We start from the raw sequence: 22,247 nt of genomic DNA, 5'->3' as shown, positions 1-22,247 counted from the left end.
ACAGAGAGACAGGGTTAAACACATCACACACTGTCCTCACCATCCTGGATGGACAGAGAGACAGGGTTAAACACATCACACACTGTCCTCACCATCCTGGATGGACAGAGAGACAGGGTTAAACACATCACACACTGTCCTCACCATCCTGGATGGACAGAGAGACAGGGTTAAACACATCACACACTGTCCTCACCATCCTGGATGGACAGAGAGACAGGGTTAAACACATCACACACTGTCCTCACCATCCTGGATGGACAGAGAGACAGGGTTAAACACATCACACACTGAGAAACAGGTGAATTTCAGTGTACATCCTGAATATACTGAACTGATATGGAATTGACCCCAACCCTGCTGGTTTGTGCTATCCCTCCTACCATGATGCGTTCATAGTGCTTCCACTCTAGGTAGAAGTCGATGACCCTGAAATCCAGAGACCAGATGAAGGTGATGTCCAGACTGGGGTCAAAGGAGGCCTGGCACTGCAGATGCACCTCCTCTCCTACCATCACCTGAGTGTCCTCTGGGGCTACTGTGATCTGTGTCGCCTCTGTGTCACACACAGTAGAGAAGACTGTTGACTCACACTGTGCATTATGCTGGCTGTACACAGACCCAGCTTTAAAGAACAGTACTCGTGTCAATACAGAATCAGAATGGGATCAAATAATGAGACAACAGATGGTTGACTGTCCCCAACGTCCCCAATAACTACACATGAACATTCAAGGTAGATCAATATTAGGGCACATTTTAGACAGCTGTGTAAAGCTGGATGGAGAGTGATACCTGTGATGGTGAGAGTCCCTGTGCTGTTGGCCTTCCCTCTGTCATTCTCAGCTAAGCAGGTGTATACCCCCTCGTCATTCCTGGTGGCATTCAGGATCTCCAGACTCCCATCAAACATTATGGAGATACTATGGAGGGAAGGAAACACGTCATTCACAACCACACAGTATTGGATTTCTTTCAAATGTTTGTAGGTTCTCCTACAGTTGCTCTGATGAATAACAAACTCAGATGTCAATAAATCAACCAACCAACCAACCAACCAATCAACCAACTAATCAATCAATCAATAAACCAACCAATCAATCAACCAGCCAACCAATCAATCAACCAGCCAACCAATCAATTAATAAACCAAACAATCAATCAATCAACCAGCCAGCCAACCAATCAATAAATCAATCAATCAATCAATCAATCAACCAACCAACCAACCAACCAACCAACCAACCAACCAACAACCAATTAATCAATCAATCAATCAACCAACCCACAACCAATTAATCAATCAACCAACCAACCAATCAAACAAACGTTTGTAAAGCCTTTACGTTGAAATAAAATTCCCACAAAGAAATCGTTATTTACCGTGAGTTGTTGAAGAGCACTTCTTTTCCCTTGGTCCAGGTGAACCTGGGTCTGGGGGCAGCTCTGGGCTTACACTCTATGACCACACGGCCGTTGTTAGCTCCTAGAAGATGCTTCTTCACTGGGTTCAACTCAAACGTCGGGGCACAAGCTGAGATGGGGAGGGAAGTGGTTGGATGTCATTATCTATCAATGAGGACTGTGGCACAAGCTGGGATGGGGAGGGAAGTGGTTGGATGTCATTATCTATCAATGAGGACTGGGGCACAAGCTGGGATGGGAAGTGGTTGGATGTCATTATCTATCAATGAGGACTGGGGCACAAGCTGGGATGGGGAGGGAAGTGGTTGGATGTCATTATCTATCAATGAGGACTGGGGCACAAGCTGGGATGGGGAAGGAAGTGGTTGGATGTCATTATCTATCAATGAGGACTGGGGCACAAGCTGGGATGGGGAGGGAAGTGGTTGGATGTCATTATCTATCAATGAGGACTGGGGCACAAGCTGGGATGGGAAGTGGTTGGATGTCATTATCTATCAATGAGGACTGGGGCACAAGCTGGGATGGGGAGGGAAGTGGTTGGATGTCATTATCTATCAATGAGGACTGTGGCACAAGCTGGGATGGGGAGGGAAGTGGTTGGATGTCATTATCTATCAATGAGGACTGAGGCACAAGCTGGGATGGGGAGGGAAGTGGTTGGATGTCATTATCTATCAATGAGGACTGGGGCACAAGCTGGGATGGGGAGGGAAGTGGTTGGATGTCATTATCTATCAATGAGGACTGGGGCACAAGCTGGGATGGGGAGGAAGTGGTTGGATGTCATTATCTATCAATGAGGACTGAGGCACAAGCTGGGATGGGGAGGGAAGTGGTTGGATGTCATTATCTATCAATGAGGACTGTGGCACAAGCTGGGATGAGGGAGGGAAGTGGTTGGATGTCATTATCTATCAAAGAGGACTGGGGCACAAGCTGGGATGGGGAGGGAAGTGGTTGGATGTCATTATCTATCAATGAGGACTGGGGCACAAGCTGGGATGGGGAGGGAAGTGGTTGGATGTCATTATCTATCAATGAGGACTGGGGCACAAGCTGGGATGGGGAGGAAGTGGTTGGATGTCATTATCTATCAATGAGGACTGGGGCACAAGCTGGGATGGGGAGGGAAGTGGTTGGATGTCATTATCTATCAATGAGGACTGGGGCACAAGCTGGGATGGGGAGGGAAGTGGTTGGATGTAATTATCTATCAATGAGGACTGGGGCACAAGCTGGGATGGGGAGGGAAGTGGTTGGATGTCATTATCTATCAATGAGGACTGGGGCACAAGCTGGGATGGGGAGGGAAGTGGTTGGATGTCATTATCTATCAATGAGGACTGGGGCACAAGCTGGGATGGGGAGGAAGTGGTTGGATGTAATTATCTATCAATGAGGACTGGGGCACAAGCTGGGATGGGGAGGAAGTGGTTGGATGTCATTATCTATCAATGAGGACTGGGGCACAAGCTGGGATGGGGAGGGAAGTGGTTGGATGTCATTATCTATCAATGAGGACTGGGGCACAAGCTGGGATGGGGAGGGAAGTGGTTGGATGTCATTATCTATCAATGAGGACTGGGGCACAAGCTGGGATGGGGAGGGAAGTGGTTGGATGTCATTATCTATCAATGAGGACTGAGGCACAAGCTGGGATGGGGAGGGAAGTGGTTGGATGTAATTATCTATCAATGAGGACTGTGTATATAAGTGACCACTTTGTCGTTGCTATAGTTGATGACTATGGTGTTTTTTACATTCCCAGAATCAAAACTAGAAGCACGGTGGGGGTGTGCTCGTTAATGATACACATCGGTTTTCAAAGACGAACCAATGAGGTGCAGTTCAGGGCACAGACTAACCAATCACATATAGTTTGTGTTACAGACTAACCAATCATTGGTAGTTTGTGTTATACACTCACCAATGACACGTAGCTCAGCGCTGGCGTAGATGATACCCCAGTAGTTCTCAGCGATACACTGGTACATCCCAGAGTCCTCAAATGTCAGACTGGAGAACTTCAGCTCACCTTTACCATACTGGGGGAAAAATAGTACTAGATAAGATGGTGCCCATCTTTCCTATTGAATTAGTACTAGATAAGATGGTGCCCATCTTTCCTATTGAATTAGTACTAGATAAGATGGTGCCCATCTTTCCTATTGAATTAGTACTAGATAAGATGGTGCCCATCTTTCCTATTGAATTAGTACTAGATAAGATGGTGCCCATCTTTCCTATTGAATTAGTACTAGATAAGATGGTGCCCATCTTTCCTATTGAATTAGTACTAGATAAGATGGTGCCCATCTTTCCTATTGAATTAGTACTAGATAAGATGGTGCCCATCTTTCCTATTGAATTAGTACTAGATAAGATGGTGCCCATCTTTCCTATTGAATTAGTACTAGATATGATGGTGCCAATCTTCCCTATTGAATTAGTACTAGATAAGATGGTGCCCATCTTTCCTATTGAATTAGTACTAGATAAGATGGTGCCAATCTTTCCTATTGGATTAGTACTAGATAAGATGCCCATCTTTCCTATTGTAGTACACATCTTTCCTATTGAATTAGTACTAAATAAGATGGTGCCCATCTTTCCTATTGAATTAGTACTAGATAAGATGGTGCCAATCTTTCCTATTGAATTAGTACTAGATAAGATGGTGCCAATCTTTCCTATTGAATTAGTACTAGATAAGATGGTGCCAATCTTTCCTATTGAATTAGTACTAGATAAGATGGTGCCAATCTTTCCTATTGAATTAGTACTAGATAAGATGGTGCCCATCTTTCCTATTGAATTAGTACTAAATAAGATGGTGCCAATCTTCCCTATTGAAGATAAGATGGTGCCCATCTTTCCTATTGAATTGGTACTAGATAAGATGGTGCCAATCTTTCCTATTGAAGATAAGATGGTGCCCATCTTTCCTATTGAATTAGTACTAGATAAGACGGTGCCCATCTTTCCTATTGAATTAATACTAGATAAGATGGTGCCCATCTTTCCTATTGAATTAGTACTAGATAGGATGGTGCCCATCTTTCCTATTGAATTAGTACTAGATAAGATGGTGCCAATCTTTCCTATTGAATTAGTACTAGATAAGATGGTGCCCATCTTTCCTATTGAATTAGTACTAGATAAGATGGTGCCCATCTTTCCTATTGAATTGAGATCAAGTCCAGCTTATTTCACTATCCTTATACAGTGGAACTACACAACAGATATAAATGAATTGTGGTAGGTGTTAATTAAAACACCTACCACAAAAGCACGCTAGCAAAGACCCATAAACATCAAATCATTGCGCTAATGCTAGTTAGCATTGGCCCTCAAAACTACCTCTAACTTCCTTCATACTGGACACAGAGACATACAAATGGTATCCTCAAGTCCATCTGACTCTGGGGAAGTAGATACATGTATCCCTTTAAGGAGTTTGTGATCATCTGTCCAATTTTGACTTTGACGGTGAAGTAGCCCTTTAAAGAATGACAGCCTGCAGGGGGAGGACAGGCATCTTTACCGAGTATCCATCCTTGAGCCATCGGATGTATGGGCTAGGCTTCCCATTAGCTACACAGGACATGGTGTGTTCTGACCCTACGTCCTTCCGGGTGTTGTTGATGGTCACAGCCCACTCAGGAGCAGCTGTCAATCAAAACACAATTTAAAATGTTGAAACACATACACACAATAATGAAACCATGTGTATGTTTTGGTTTCAGTAAATCATATATTAGTGTTAGTGGTACTAACATTGTAATGTAAAGTGTTAGAAGCAAGTGCTACGTACTGCATATCAGATCTGTTATTGTAACACTGTAGAGATGGAGTCTGGTATCCTACCCTCTTCTCTTATTGTAACACTGTAGAGATGGAGTCTGGTATCCTACCCTCTTCTCTTATTGTAACACTGTAGAGATGGAGTATGGTATCCTACCCTCTTGTCTTATTGTAACACTGTAGAGATGGAGTCTGGTATCCTACCCTCTTCTCTTATTGTAACACTGTAGAGATGGAGTCTGGTATCCTACCCTCTTCTCTTATTGTAACACTGTAGAGATGGAGTCTGGTATCCTACCCTCTTCTCTTATTGTAACACTGTAGAGATGGAGTCTGGTATCCTACCCTCTTCTCTTATTGTAACACTGTAGAGATGGAGTCTGGTATCCTACCCTCTTCTCTTATTGTAACACTGTAGAGATGGAGTCTGGTATCCTACCCTCTTCTCTTATTGTAACACTGTAGAGATGGAGTCTGGTATCCTACCCTCTTCTCTTATTGTAACACTGTAGAGATGGAGTCTGGTATCCTACCCTCTTCTCTTATTGTAACACTGTTGAGATGGAGTCTGGTATCCTACCCTCTTCTCTTATTGTAACACTGTAGAGATGGAGTCTGGTATCCTACCCTCTTCTCTTATTGTAACACTGTAGAGATGGAGTCTGGTATCCTACCCTCTTCTCTTATTGTAACACTGTAGAGATGGAGTATGGTATCTTACCCTCTTCTCTTATTGTAACACTGTAGAGATGGAGTCTGGTATCCTACCCTCTTCTCTTATTGTAACACTGTAGAGATGGAGTCTGGTATCCTACCCTCTTCTCTTATTGTAACACTGTAGAGATGGAGTCTGGTGTCTTACCCTCTTCTCTTATTGTAACACTGAAGAGATGGAGTCTGGTATCTTACCCTCTTCTCTTATTGTAACACTGTAGAGATGGAGTCTGGTATCTTACCCTCTTCTCTTATTTTAACACTGTAGAGATGGAGTCTGGTGTCTTACCCTCTTCTCTTATTGTAACACTGTAGAGATGGAGTCTGGTATCCTACCCTCTTCTCTTATTGTAACACTGTAGAGATGGAGTCTGGTATCTTACCCTCTTCTCTTATTGTAACACTGTTGAGATGGAGTCTGGTATCCTACCCTCTTCTCTTATTGTAACACTGTAGAGATGGAGTCTGGTATCCTACCCTCTTCTCTTATTGTAACACTGTAGAGATGGAGTCTGGTATCCTACCCTCTTCTCTTATTGTAACACTGTAGAGATGGAGTCTGGTATCCTACCCTCTTCTCTTATTGTAACACTGTAGAGATGGAGTCTGGTATCCTACCCTCTTCTCTTATTGTAACACGGTAGAGATGGAGTCTGGTATCCTACCCTCTTCTCTTATTGTAACACTGTAGAGATGGAGTCTGGTATCCTACCCTCTTCTCTTATTGTAACACTGTAGAGATGGAGTCTGGTATCCTACCCTCTTCTCTTATTGTAACACTGTAGAGATGGAGTCTGGTATCCTACCCTCTTCTCTTATTGTAACACTGTAGAGATGGAGTCTGGTATCCTACCCTCTTCTCTTATTGTAACACTGTAGAGATGGAGTCTGGTATCTTACCCTCTACATAGAGCCAGGCCTGATGCCAGTCCTGCCATTTCTGGTTGATGGCCTCACACTCGTACCCTGCTGAGTCTTCATACTGGACGTTGTAGAGGTGGAGCAGCGCTCCAGACATGCTGACCTGAGCGCTGGCTGGCAGGTCGGTAGCACCTATCTTCCTCCAGACGATATGAGGGGCCGGACTGGACGCAAAGACAACAAGAGAAGAAGGAACTAACTCAGCACGGTTATGTCTCAAATGGCAGGCCTCGTGTCTTATGAAGGCTGAATGAATCCTCCATAAGCCCTTTATAAGGCATACATAACTGTTTCACAACATATGTGTCAGCAAATGGATGCCATCTTCTCTAGTTACAGTGTGACAAGTGAACAAAAGTCCCCAAAGTCTTGGTGTTTGTTTCATCAGTAGCTAAATATCTGTCATTTCCATATTCTGACTCACTTTCCCAGAGCGAAGCACTCCAGTGTGACGTTGTAGTTGAGCATAGCTGTGGTGTCAGGGAACTTCACTACGAGGTCGGCCTTGTATCTCTTCTCTGGGCCTGTGGGGATGAAAGGGTCATAGGTCAACACTATGGAGTTGCTCAAAAGACATTGATGTATGGTCAGTTTTTGTGTTTTTTTCCAGTCTAATGTTTAGGGATAGATTTCATGATGATCCCAGATCTGTGGCTAGGATGCACCTCTACCTAGACACGGATCTAAGGTCAGTTTTGTGTCTTTCCATCTAAAGAAACATCTTATATTTTGGGGAGGGTTTAAGCCGATCCTAGATCTGAGCCTAGGAGTAACATCAGTATACAGTATATAGGTAACACAGCTATAAACTAGTGTACTATACAGGTATCACAGGTATAAACTAGTGTACTATACAGGTAACACAGCTATAGGCTAGTGTACTATACAGGTAACACAGGTATAAACTAGTGTACTATACAGGTAACACAGCTATAGGCTAGTGTACTATACAGGTAACACAGCTATAAACTAGTGTACTATATAGTTAACACAGCTATAGACTACTGTACTATACAGGTAACACAGCTATAGGCTAGTGTACTATATAGTTAACACAGCTATAGACTACTGTACTATATAGTTAACACAGGTATAAACTAGTGTACTATACAGGTAACGCAGGTATAAACTAGTGTACTATATAGGTATCACAGGTATAAACTAGTGTACTATACAGGTAACACAGCTATAGGCTAGTGTACTATACAGGTATCACAGGTATAAACTAGTGTACTATACAGGTAACACAGGTATAAACTAGTGTACTATACAGGTAACACAGGTATAAACTAGTGTACTATACAGGTAACACAGGTATAAACTAGTGTACTATACAGGTATCACAGGTATAAACTAGTGTACTATACAGGTAACACAGGTATAAACTAGTGTACTATACAGGTAACACAGGTATAAACTAGTGTACTATACAGGTAACGCAGGTATAAACTAGTGTACTATACAGGTAACACAGGTATAAACTAGTGTACTATACAGGTAACACAGGTATAAACTAGTGTACTATACAGGTATCACAGGTATAAACTAGTGTACTATACAGGTAACGCAGCTATAGGCTAGTGTACTATATAGGTAACACAGCTATAAACTAGTGTACTATACAGGTAACACAGGTATAAACTAGTGTACTATACAGGTAACACAGGTATAAACTAGTGTACTATACAGGTAACGCAGGTATAAACTAGTGTACTATACAGGTAACACAGGTATAAACTAGTGTACTATACAGGTAACACAGGTATAAACTAGTGTACTATACAGGTAACACAGGTATAAACTAGTGTACTATACAGGTAACACAGGTATAAACTAGTGTACTATACAGGTAACACAGGTATAAACTAGTGTACTATACAGGTAACACAGGTATAAACTAGTGTACTATACAGGTAACACAGGTATAAACTAGTGTACTATACAGGTAACGCAGGTATAAACTAGTGTACTATACAGGTAACACAGGTATAAACTAGTGTACTATACAGGTAACACAGGTATAAACTAGTGTACTATACAGGTAACGCAGGTATAAACTAGTGTACTATACAGGTAACACAGGTATAAACTAGTGTACTATACAGGTAACACAGGTATAAACTAGTGTACTATACAGGTATCACCGGTATAAACTAGTGTACTATACAGGTAACGCAGCTATAGGCTAGTGTACTATACAGGTAACACAGCTATAAACTAGTGTACTATACAGGTAACGCAGGTATAAACTAGTGTACTATACAGGTAACACAGGTATAAACTAGTGTACTATACAGGTAACACAGGTATAAACTAGTGTACTATACAGGTAACACAGGTATAAACTAGTGTACTATACAGGTAACACAGGTATAAACTAGTGTACTATACAGGTAACGCAGGTATAAACTAGTGTACTATATAGGTATCACAGGTATAAACTAGTGTACTATACAGGTAACACAGCTATAAACTAGTGTACTATATAGGTAACACAGGTATAAACTAGTGTACTATATAGGTAACGCAGCTATAAACTAGTGTACTATATAGGTAACACAGGTATAAACTAGTGTACTATACAGGTAACGCAGGTATAAACTAGTGTACTATATAGGTATCACAGGTATAAACTAGTGTACTATACAGGTAACACAGGTATAAACTAGTGTACTATACAGGTAACACAGGTATAAACTAGTGTACTATACAGGTAACACAGGTATAAACTAGTGTACTATACAGGTAACACAGGTATAAACTAGTGTACTATACAGGTAACGCAGGTATAAACTAGTGTACTATACAGGTAACACAGGTATAAACTAGTGTACTATACAGGTAACGCAGGTATAAACTAGTGTACTATATAGGTAACTCAGGTATAAACTAGTGTACTATACAGGTAACACAGGTATAAACTAGTGTACTATACAGGTAACGCAGCTATAGGCTAGTGTACTATATAGGTAACACAGCTATAAACTAGTGTACTATACAGGTAACACAGGTATAAACTAGTGTACTATACAGGTAACACAGGTATAAACTAGTGTACTATACAGGTAACACAGGTATAAACTAGTGTACTATACAGGTAACGCAGCTATAGGCTAGTGTACTATACAGGTAACACAGGTATAAACTAGTGTACTATACAGGTAACACAGGTATAAACTAGTGTACTATACAGGTAACGCAGCTATAGGCTAGTGTACTATACAGGTAACACAGGTATAAACTAGTGTACTATACAGGTAACACAGGTATAAACTAGTGTACTATACAGGTAACACAGGTATAAACTAGTGTACTATACAGGTAACACAGGTATAAACTAGTGTACTATACAGGTAACGCAGCTATAGGCTAGTGTACTATATAGGTAACACAGCTATAAACTAGTGTACTATACAGGTATCACAGGTATAAACTAGTGTACTATATAGGTATCACAGGTATAAACTAGTGTACTATACAGGTAACGCAGCTATAGGCTAGTGTACTATACAGGTAACACAGCTATAAACTAGTGTACTATACAGGTAACACAGGTATAAACTAGTGTACTATACAGGTATCACAGGTATAAACTAGTGTACTATATAGGTAACACAGGTATAAACTAGTGTACTATACAGGTAACGCAGGTATAAACTAGTGTACTATATAGGTAACACAGGTATAAACTAGTGTACTATACAGGTAACGCAGGTATAAACTAGTGTACTATATAGGTATCACAGGTATAAACTAGTGTACTATACAGGTAACACAGCTATAGGCTAGTGTACTATACAGGTATCACAGGTATAAACTAGTGTACTATACAGGTAACACAGGTATAAACTAGTGTACTATACAGGTAACACAGGTATAAACTAGTGTACTATACAGGTAACACAGGTATAAACTAGTGTACTATACAGGTAACACAGGTATAAACTAGTGTACTATACAGGTAACACAGGTATAAACTAGTGTACTATACAGGTAACACAGGTATAAACTAGTGTACTATATAGGTATCACAGGTATAAACTAGTGTACTATACAGGTAACACAGCTATAGGCTAGTGTACTATACAGGTATCACAGGTATAAACTAGTGTACTATACAGGTAACACAGGTATAAACTAGTGTACTATACAGGTAACACAGGTATAAACTAGTGTACTATACAGGTAACACAGGTATAAACTAGTGTACTATACAGGTAACACAGGTATAAACTAGTGTACTATACAGGTAACACAGGTATAAACTAGTGTACTATACAGGTAACACAGGTATAAACTAGTGTACTATACAGGTAACGCAGGTATAAACTAGTGTACTATATAGGTAACACAGGTATAAACTAGTGTACTATACAGGTAACACAGGTATAAACTAGTGTACTATACAGGTAACGCAGCTATAGGCTAGTGTACTATACAGGTAACACAGCTATAAACTAGTGTACTATACAGGTAACACAGGTATAAACTAGTGTACTATATAGTTAACACAGCTATAGACTACTGTACTATACAGGTAACACAGCTATAGGCTAGTGTACTATATAGTTAACACAGCTATAGACTACTGTACTATACAGGTAACACAGGTATAAACTAGTGTACTATACAGGTAACGCAGGTATAAACTAGTGTACTATATAGGTAACACAGGTATAAACTAGTGTACTATATAGTTAACACAGCTATAGACTACTGTGCTATACAGGTAACACAGCTATAGGCTAGTGTACTATACAGGTAACACAGCTATAGGCTAGTGTACTATATAGGTAACGCAGCTATAGGCTAGTGTACTATACAGGTAACACAGGTATAAACTAGTGTACTATATAGTTAACACAGCTATAGACTACTGTACTATACAGGTAACACAGCTATAGGCTAGTGTACTATATAGGTAACGCAGCTATAGGCTAGTGTACTATACAGGTAACACAGGTATAAACTAGTGTACTATATAGTTAACACAGCTATAGACTACTGTACTATACAGGTAACACAGCTATAGGCTAGTGTACTATATAGTTAACACAGCTATAGACTACTGTACTATATAGTTAACACAGGTATAAACTAGTGTACTATACAGGTAACGCAGGTATAAACTAGTGTACTATATAGGTAACACAGGTATAAACTAGTGTACTATACAGGTAACGCAGCTATAAACTAGTGTACTATATAGTTAACACAGCTATAGGCTAGTGTACTATACAGGTACCACAGCTATAAACTAGTGTACTATACAGGTAACACAGGTATAAACTAGTGTACTATACAGGTAACGCAGGTATAAACTAGTGTACTATACAGGTAACACAGCTATAAACTAGTGTACTATACAGGTAACACAGGTATAAACTAGTGTACTATACAGGTAACACAGGTATAAACTAGTGTACTATACAGGTAACACAGGTATAAACTAGTGTACTATACAGGTAACACAGGTATAAACTAGTGTACTATACAGGTAACACAGCTATAAACTAGTGTACTATACAGGTAACACAGCTATAAACTAGTGTACTATACAGGTAACACAGGTATAAACTAGTGTACTATACAGGTAACATAGCTATAAACTAGTGTACTATACAGGTAACACAGGTATAAACTAGTGTACTATACAGGTAACACAGCTATAAACTAGTGTACTATACAGGTAACACAGGTATAAACTAGTGTACTATACAGGTAACACAGGTATAAACTAGTGTACTATACAGGTAACACAGGTATAAACTAGTGTACTATACAGGTAACACAGGTATAAACTAGTGTACTATACAGGTAACACAGGTATAAACTAGTGTACTATACAGGTAACACAGGTATAAACTAGTGTACTATACAGGTAACACAGGTATAAACTAGTGTACTATACAGGTAACACAGCTATAAACTAGTGTACTATACAGGTAACACAGCTATAAACTAGTGTACTATACAGGTAACACAGGTATAAACTAGTGTACTATACAGGTAACACAGGTATAAACTAGTGTACTATACAGGTAACACAGGTATAAACTAGTGTACTATACAGGTAACACAGGTATAAACTAGTGTACTATACAGGTAACACAGCTATAAACTAGTGTACTATACAGGTAACACAGGTATAAACTAGTGTACTATACAGGTAACGCAGGTATAAACTAGTGTACTATACAGGTAACACAGCTATAAACTAGTGTACTATACAGGTAACACAGCTATAAACTAGTGTACTATACAGGTAACACAGGTATAAACTAGTGTACTATATAGTTAACACAGCTATAGGCTAGTGTACTATACAGGTAACACAGGTATAAACTAGTGTACTATACAGGTAACACAGCTATAGGCTAGTGTACTATACAGGTAACACAGGTATAAACTAGTGTACTATACAGGTAACACAGGTATAAACTAGTGTACTATACAGGTAACACAGGTATAAACTAGTGTACTATACAGGTAACACAGCTATAAACTAGTGTACTATATAGGTAACACAGCTACAGGCTACTGTACTATACAGGTAACACAGCTATAAACTAGTGTACTATACAGGTAACACAGGTATAAACTAGTGTACTATACAGGTAACGCAGCTATAAACTAGTGTACTATACAGGTAACACAGCTATAAACTAGTGTACTATATAGGTAACACAGCTATAAACTAGTGTACTATACAGGTAACATAGCTATAAACTAGTGTACTATACAGGTAACATAGCTATAAACTAGTGTACTATATAGGTATCACAGCTACAGGCTACTCACTCTCTTCTGTAGATATGAGAGGGATAAACTTGGAGTAGACTCCCTTGCCAATCTGTGGGTTGAACACATAGCAGGAGTAGTTCCCTGCGTCTGACGCCTCCACCTTGGAGATGTACAGATTCCCGGTGCTCTGAGAGACGAAGCGACGCTTATCCGGGTGGAGGAAGACCGGAAACTCGTTGTATATCCAACGGAACGTCACCTGAGCTGGGATACAGAGGAAGAACAAAAACACAACTAGTAAGAATGTGGTGGTCGGTTTCCCCTGAATCACCTCTGAGTCTCTATGGGGGTTTAGTTTGTTTACTGTGTCACTCTGAGGTACTGTGAACCACGGTGTTCTGAACAGCGCTTTCTTCATGAAGTTCTATGACTCAGCACTGAATAGATTACAAGTCAGAATGTTTATGTTTACATTTGAGTCCTTTAACAGACACTATTACCCAGAGCCACTTGAAGGTAGTGCATTGATCTTAAAGGTCCAATGTAGCCATTTTTATCAAATCAATGCTGGATAACAATTAAGTACGTTACTGTGATTGCTTTCAATTAAAATGTTTTTTTAGCAAAGAGCAATTTCTCAAGCAATATTTTTTCTAGGACTGTCTGTGAGTGGTCTGAGTGGGGAGGTGAAAACTGAACATTTGCTGTGATTGGCAGAACATTTCACAGTATTATTCCAACCTCATAGTCTGGAAATATGTATAAGACACAGGAAAATCATGTTTTTGAATGCACAGGGCCTTTAAGATAGCTTGGTGGGTCAACCACATATTACAGTCATAGTAAGTACATTTTTCTTCAATAAAGTAGCTATCAGCAGAGTCAGAGCTAGTAGGAAAAGACAAGTCTGACTGTTAGTTTGAGTGATCATGTGTATTCTAGTATGTCTGAGGTACTAACTTGGCCATCATGTGTATTCCAGTATGTCTGAGGTACTAACTTGGCCATCATGTGTATTCTAGTATGTCTGAGGTACTAACTTGGCCATCATGTGTATTCCAGTATGTCTGAGGCACTAACTTGGCCATCATGTGTATTCTAGTATGTCTGAGGTACTAACTTGGCCATCATGTGTATTCCAGTATGTCTGAGGCACTAACTTGGCCATCATGTGTATTCTAGTATGTCTGAGGTACTAACTTGGCCATCATGTGTATTCTAGTATGTCTGAGGTACTAACTTGGCCATCATGTGTATTCCAGTATGTCTGAGGTACTAACTTGGCCATCATGTGTATTCTAGTATGTCTGAGGTACTAACTTGGCCATCATGTGTATTCTAGTATGTCTGAGGTACTAACTTGGTCATCATGTGTATTCTAGTATGTCTGAGGTACTAACTTGGCCATCATGTGTATTCTAGTATGTCTGAGGCACTAACTTGGCCATCATGTGTATTCTAGTATGTCTGAGGTACTAACTTGGCCATCATGTGTATTCTAGTATGTCTGAGGTACTAACTTGGCCATCATGTGTATTCTAGTATGTCTGAGGTACTAACTTGGCCATCATGTGTATTCTAGTATGTCTGAGGTACTAACTTGGCCATCATGTGTATTCTAGTATGTCTGAGGTACTAACTTGGCCATCATGTGTATTCCAGTATGTCTGCGGTACTAACTTGGCCATCATGTGTATTCTAGTATGTCTGAGGTACTAACTTGGCCATCATGTGTATTCCAGTATGTCTGAGGTACTAACTTGGCCATCTTGTGTATTCTAGTATGTCTGAGGTACTAACTTGGCCATCATGTGTATTCTAGTATGTCTGAGGTACTAACTTGGCCATCATGTGTATTCTAGTATGTCTGAGGTACTAACTTGGCCATCATGTGTATTCTAGTATGTCTGAGGCACTAACTTGGCCATCATGTGTATTCTAGTATGTCTGAGGTACTAACTTGGTCATCATGTGTATTCTAGTATGTCTGAGGTACTAACTTGGCCATCGCTTGGGAGGAGCACAGAGCAGCACGGCCCCCTGGCCCTCCTTCACGGTCACAGGGTCTCTCTCTTCATCTGGGAACTCCTCCAGGTCTGGAGATAGAGAAAGATAACGCAGTGGTCAGTTTAGCATATAGTTATGATTCCAGGTGTCCACAGACAACACAGCTGTATACCACAGACAGAAGCAATGACTTAGAGACGACACACACAACATGATACTTCCTGTGTTTGTTAGTCAATTCAGTTTCAGAAACCATGGGGATGTGAATCTACTGTGAGAGATAAATAGAACCTGTTGACCAGAGTCAACCAGTTTCACTCACATCCAGGACTAGTCTCTCTCAACATGAAATTAGGTCATGGCTCGCGACAATACTCACATCCAGGACTAGTCTCTCTCAACATGAAATTAGGTCATGGCTCGCGACAATACTCACATCCAGGACTAGTCTCTCTCAACATGAAATTAGGTCATGGCTCGCGACAATACTCACATCCAGGACTAGTCTCTCTCAACATGAAATTAGGTCATGGCTCGCGACAATACTCACATCCAGGACTAGTCTCTCTCAACATGAAATTAGGTCATGGCTCGCGACAATACTCACATCCAGGACTAGTCTCTCTCAACATGAAATTAGGTCATGGCTCGCGACAATACTCACATCCAGGACTAGTCTCTCTCAACATGAAATTAGGTAATGGCTGCGACAATACTCACATCCAAACTTGACCTTGGCCTCCTTGCTGATGACGGTGCCGTACACGTTCTTGGCGACACAGACGTAGGTCCCTGCATGTTTCTTCTCTTCAGGGTTGTTTATGATGAGGTTCCCTCCCACCAGACTGTAGTGTTCATTGGGCAGCTCCATCAGCTTGATCTCCCAGTTATCACGCCTCCATCTGGGGGGGGAATGTGGATCTCCTTTTTTACCCATAAATTGTTTGTTTTTTTGTATAAATTGGAATGAGTCATTCCTCTCCATGTCCTCTGAATGTTGTATGACTCTAGAACCAATCAAAGTCCTTCAAAACACCTTGTGAATGTCTGTGACTACATGGCAGTAGATCTTCAAATGTTCTTTACATTTCTGTTCACTTTGGTTTTCCAATGATATGTGACGTAATGTGTGTTACCTTGATGTATTGTACGGGTTGATTTGGGTGTGTGTGTGCGTGCTTGCGTTCAGGCGTGCGTGTGTGTGTGGGGTCACCTATATGTGGGTGCAGTGTTGATTTGGGTGTGTGTCTATAGGGTTGATTTGTGTGTGTGTGTGTGTGTGTTTGTGTATAGGGTTGATTTGTGTGTGTGTGTGTGTGTGTGTCTGTGTGTGTGTGTGTGTGTGTGTATAGGGTTGATTTGTGTGTGTGTGTTGTGTGTGTGTGTGTGTGTGTGTGTGTGTGTGTGTGTGTGTGTGTGTGTGTGTGTGTGTGTGTGTGTGTGTGTGTGTGTGTGTGTGTGTGTGTGTGTGGTGTTACCTGTATGTGGGTGCAGGGTTGATTTGTGTGTGTGTGTGTGTGTGTGTGTGTGTGTGTGTGTGTGTGTGTGTGTGTGTGTGTGTGTGTGTGTGTGTGTGTGTGTGTGTGTGTGTGTGTGTGTGTGGTGTTACCTGTATGTGGGTGCAGGGTTGATTTGTGTGTGTGTGTATAGGGTTGATTTGTGGAGGAAAAGAGGAACGGTTAGCAGACAAGGAACTGTGGCAGACAACTTGTGACCACTGTGAAACTCATAACAGGGAAGGAGGTCTCCCCACCCAGGGAAACTGTTAGGCTTGCAGTGGATTATGTAACATGTTGTAGGATATGATACGCAATGTATGTGTAGGAGAAGACTTGTAAACAATATTGACAGTATTAGGAGGAGAGGAGGAACATTTATGACCAAATGAGAGGTATATAACCAAATGTGCATTGTGTGATTTCAGAGAGCTCTCGTGAATAAACATTTTGACTATTGTAGCTGGGACTCCGTCTGTTTCATTCAAACAGGATCTTAAAAATCATTGGTTGCAGACTGAGTCATTTCATTGAAGTTTAGTTTAAGAACATTGAGAACACAATTCTGTTAACAGGGTGCAGGGTTGATGTGGGTGTGTGTGGGGTTACCCGTATGTGGGTGCAGGGTTGATGTGGGTGTGGGTGGGGTTACCCGTATGTGGGTGCAGGGTTGATGTGGGTGTGTGTGGGGTTACCTGTATGTGGGTGCAGGGTTGATGTGGGTGTGTGTGGGGTTACCTGTATGTGGGTGCAGGGTTGATGTGGGTGTGTGTGGGGTTACCCGTATGTGGGTGCAGGGTTGATGTGGGTGTGTGTGGGGTTACCCGTATGTGGGTGCAGGGTTGATGTGGGTGTGTGTGGGGTTACCTGTATGTGGGGGCAGGGTTGATGTGGGTGTGTGGGGTTACCTGTATGTGGGTGCAGGGTTGATGTGGGTGTGTGTGGGGTTACCTATATGTGGGTGCAGGGTTGATGTGGGTGTGTGTGGGGTTACCTATATGTGGGTGCAGGGTTGATGTGGGTGTGTGTGGGGTTACCTGTATGTGGGTGCAGGGTTGATGTGGGTGTGTGTGGGGTTACCTGTATGTGGGTGCAGGGTTGATGTGGGTGTGTGTGGGGTTACCTGTATGTGGGTGCAGGGTTGATGTGGGTGTGTGTGGGGTTACCTGTATGTGGGTGCAGGGTTGATGTGGGTGTGTGTGGGGTTACCTGTATGTGGGTGCAGGGTTGATGTGGGTGTGTGTGGGGTTACCTGTATGTGGGTGCAGGGTTGATGTGGGTGTGTGTGGGGTTACCTGTATGTGGGTGCAGGGTTGATGTGGGTGTGTGTGGGGTTACCTGTATGTGGGTGCAGGGTTGATGTGGGTGTGTGTGGGGTTACCTGTATGTGGGTGCAGGGTTGATGTGGGTGTGGGTGGGGTTACCTGTATGTGGGTGCAGGGTTGATGTGGGTGTGTGTGGGGTTACCTGTATGTGGGTGCAGGGTTGATGTGGGTGTGTGTGGGGTTACCTGTATGTGGGTGCAGGGTTGATGTGGGTGTGTGTGGGGTTACCTGTATGTGGGTGCAGGGTTGATGTGGGTGTGTGTGGGGTTACCTGTATGTGGGTGCAGGGTTGATGTGGGTGTGTGTGGGGTTACCTGTATGTGGGTGCAGGGTTGATGTGGGTGTGTGTGGGGTTACCTGTATGTGGGTGCAGGGTTGATGTGGGTGTGGGTGGGGTTACCTGTATGTGGGTGCAGGGTTGATGTGGTTGTGTGTTGGGTTACCTGTATGTGGGTGCAGGGTTGATGTGGGTGTGTGTGGGGTTACCTGTATGTGGGTGCAGGGTTGATGTGGGTGTGTGTGGGGTTACCTGTATGTGGGTGCAGGGTTGATGTGGGTGTGTGTGGGGTTACCTGTATGTGGGTGCAGGGTTGATGTGGGTGTGTGTGGGGTTACCTGTATGTGGGTGCAGGGTTGATGTGGGTGTGTGTGGGGTTACCTGTATGTGGGTGCAGGGTTGATGTGGGTGTGGGTGGGGTTACCTGTATGTGGGTGCAGGGTTGATGTGGGTGTGTGTGGGGTTACGTGTATGTGGGTGCAGAGTTGATGTGGGTGTGTGTGGGGTTACCTGTATGTGGGTGCAGGGTTGATGTGGGTGTGTGTGGGGTTACGTGTATGTGGGTGCAGGGTTGATGTGGGTGTGGGTGGGGTTACCTGTATGTGGGTGCAGGGTTGATGTGGGTGTGTGTGGGGTTACCTGTATGTGGGTGCAGGGTTGATGTGGGTGTGTGTGGGGTTACCTGTATGTAGGTGCAGGGTTGATGTGGGTGTGTGTGGGGTTACCTGTATGTGGGTGCAGGGTTGATGTGGGTGTGTGTGGGGTTACCTGTATGTGGGTGCAGGGTTGATGTGGATGTGTGTGGGGTTACCTGTATGTGGGTGCAGGGTTGATGTGGGTGTGTGGGGTTACCTGTATGTGAGTGCAGGGTTGATGTGGGTGTGTGTGGGGTTACCTGTATGTGGGTGCAGGGTTGATGTGGGTGTGTGTGGGGTTACCTGTATGTGGGTGCAGGGTTGATGTGGGTGTGTGTGGGGTTACCTGTATGTGGGTGCAGGGTTGATGTGGGTGTGTGTGGGGTTACCTGTATGTGGGGGCAGGGTTGATGTGGGTGTGTGTGGGGTTACCTGTATGTGGGTGCAGGGTTGATGTGGGTGTGGGTGGGGTTACCTGTATGTGGGTGCAGGGTTGATGTGGGTGTGTGTGGGGTTACCTGTATGTGGGTGCAGGGTTGATGTGGGTGTGTGTGGGGTTACCTGTATGTGGGTGCAGGGTTGATGTGGGTGTGTGTGGGGTTACCTGTATGTGGGTGCAGGGTTGATGTGGGTGTGTGTGGGGTTACCTGTATGTGGGTGCAGGGTTGATGTGGGTGTGTGTGGGGTTACCTGTATGTGGGTGCAGGGTTGATGTGGGTGTGTGTGGGGTTACCTGTATGTGGGTGCAGGGTTGATGTGGGTGTGGGTGGGGTTACCTGTATGTGGGTGCAGGGTTGATGTGGGTGTGTGTGGGGTTACCTGTATGCGGGTGCAGGGTTGATGTGGGTGTGTGTGGGGTTACCTGTATGTGGGTGCAGGGTTGATGTGGGTGTGTGTGGGGTTACCTGTATGTGGGTGCAGGGTTGATGTGGGTGTGTGTGGGGTTACCTGTATGTGGGTGCAGGGTTGATGTGGGTGTGTGTGGGGTTACCTGTATGTGGGTGCAGGGTTGATGTGGGTGTGTGTGGGGTTACCTGTATGTGGGTGCAGGGTTGATGTGGGTGTGGGTGGGGTTACCTGTATGTGGGTGCAGGGTTGATGTGGGTGTGTGTGGGGTTACCTGTATGTGGGTGCAGGGTTGATGTGGGTGTGGGTGGGGTTACCTGTATGTGGGTGCAGGGTTGATGTGGGTGTGGGTGGGGTTACCTGTATGTGGGTGCAGGGTTGATGTGGGTGTGGGTGGGGTTACCTGTATGTGGGTGCAGGGTTGATGTGGGTGTGTGTGGGGTTACCTGTATGTGGGTGCAGGGTTGATGTGGGTGTGTGTGGGGTTACCTGTATGTGGGTGCAGGGTTGATGTGGGTGTGTGTGGGGTTACCTGTATGTGGGTGCAGGGTTGATGTGGGTAGGTGTGGGGTTACCTGTATGTGGGTGCAGGGTTGATGTGGGTGTGTGTGGGGTTACCTGTATGTGGGTGCAGGGTTGATGTGGGTGTGTGTGGGGTTACCTGTATGTGGGTGCAGGGTTGATGTGGGTGTGTGTGGGGTTACCTGTATGTGGGTGCAGGGTTGATGTGGGTGTGTGTGGGGTTACCTGTATGTGGGTGCAGGGTTGATGTGGTGTGTGTGGGGTTACCTGTATGTGGGTGCAGGGTTGATGTGGGTGTGGGTGGGGTTACCTGTATGTGGGTGCAGGGTTGATGTGGGTGTGGGTGGGGTTACCTGTATGTGGGTGCAGGGTTGATGTGGGTGTGTGTGGGGTTACCTGTATGTGGGTGCAGGGTTGATGTGGGTGTGGGTGGGGTTACCTGTATGTGGGTGCAGGGTTGATGTGGGTGTGGGTGGGGTTACCTGTATGTGGGTGCAGGGTTGATGTGGGTGTGTGTGGGGTTACCTGTATGTGGGTGCAGGGTTGATGTGGGTGTGTGTGGGGTTACCTGTATGTGGGTGCAGGGTTGATGTGGGTGTGTGTGGGGTTACCTGTATGTGGGTGCAGGGTTGATGTGGGTGTGGGTGGGGTTACCTGTATGTGGGTGCAGGGTTGATGTGGGTGTGTGTGGGGTTACCTGTATGTGGGTGCAGGGTTGATGTGGGTGTGTGTGGGGTTACCTGTATGTGGGTGCAGGGTTGATGTGAGTGTGGGTGGGGTTACCTGTATGTGGGTGCAGGGTTGATGTGGGTGTGGGTGGGGTTACCTGTATGTGGGTGCAGGGTTGATGTGGGTGTGTGTGGGGTTACCTGTATGTGGGTGCAGGGTTGATGTGGGTGTGTGTGGGGTTACCTGTATGTGGGTGCAGGGTTGGCCCGTGCTCTACAGTTCATGGAGATAAGTCTGTCGGGGGACTCCTTTGTGTAGACGATATCCAGAGGCTCCTCTTCAAATATTGGACCGTAGCCAGTAGCGTCATCTGACAGGGCACAACGTCACAGTGATGTTACAACAACGTTACAGCAACATTACGTCAATGTAACTTGAATGACTGCAAATGGTCGGTAAACACACATAAAGCCAGACTCATTTTACTGTGATTCAGCGTTTAGGAGTTAATGCTGTATGTCAGTGCATTACAAGCTTTTACAGAGTAAACGGTCATGAGAATCAAAACCAGACTCCGCTTACCTCCAAAGATCCTGGGCTCACCAAACAAGACGGCCTCTGCAAAATGACAGGAGAAAACAAGGACACTTTGTTGAGTTTCTCATGGCTAGAACATGGATTAAACTGTACCAGAACGTTCCAACCATACACGAGGTGGAACAGAGCCACATGGCTTAAACTGTATCAGAACGTTCCAACCATACACGAGGTGGAACAGCGCCACATGGCTTAAACTGTATCAGAACGTTCCAACCATACACGAGGTGGAACAGAGCCACATGGCTTAAACTGTATCAGA

At 43.6% G+C, this 22,247-nt stretch overlaps 1 protein-coding gene across 1 annotated transcript in view; it reads right to left on the bottom strand.

The window, feature by feature from the left end:
• Positions 1-22,247, bottom strand: part of LOC135529940 (contactin-1-like) — a 48,844-nt gene that overhangs the window by 14,477 nt on the left and 12,120 nt on the right. The window contains 12 exon segments of the mRNA XM_064958348.1: positions 384-556; positions 796-923; positions 1,384-1,534; positions 3,356-3,473; positions 4,973-5,097; positions 6,847-7,031; positions 7,292-7,391; positions 13,669-13,875; positions 15,612-15,707; positions 16,339-16,520; positions 21,632-21,758; positions 21,971-22,006. Of these exon segments, the coding sequence (XP_064814420.1) occupies positions 384-556; positions 796-923; positions 1,384-1,534; positions 3,356-3,473; positions 4,973-5,097; positions 6,847-7,031; positions 7,292-7,391; positions 13,669-13,875; positions 15,612-15,707; positions 16,339-16,520; positions 21,632-21,758; positions 21,971-22,006 (1,628 nt within the window).

This window comes from Oncorhynchus masou, unplaced genomic scaffold, assembly GCF_036934945.1.
Source record: "Oncorhynchus masou masou isolate Uvic2021 unplaced genomic scaffold, UVic_Omas_1.1 unplaced_scaffold_1213, whole genome shotgun sequence".
NCBI classification, from domain to species: Eukaryota; Metazoa; Chordata; class Actinopteri; order Salmoniformes; family Salmonidae; genus Oncorhynchus; species Oncorhynchus masou.
This window is presented reverse-complemented; position numbering and strand designations above follow the sequence as displayed.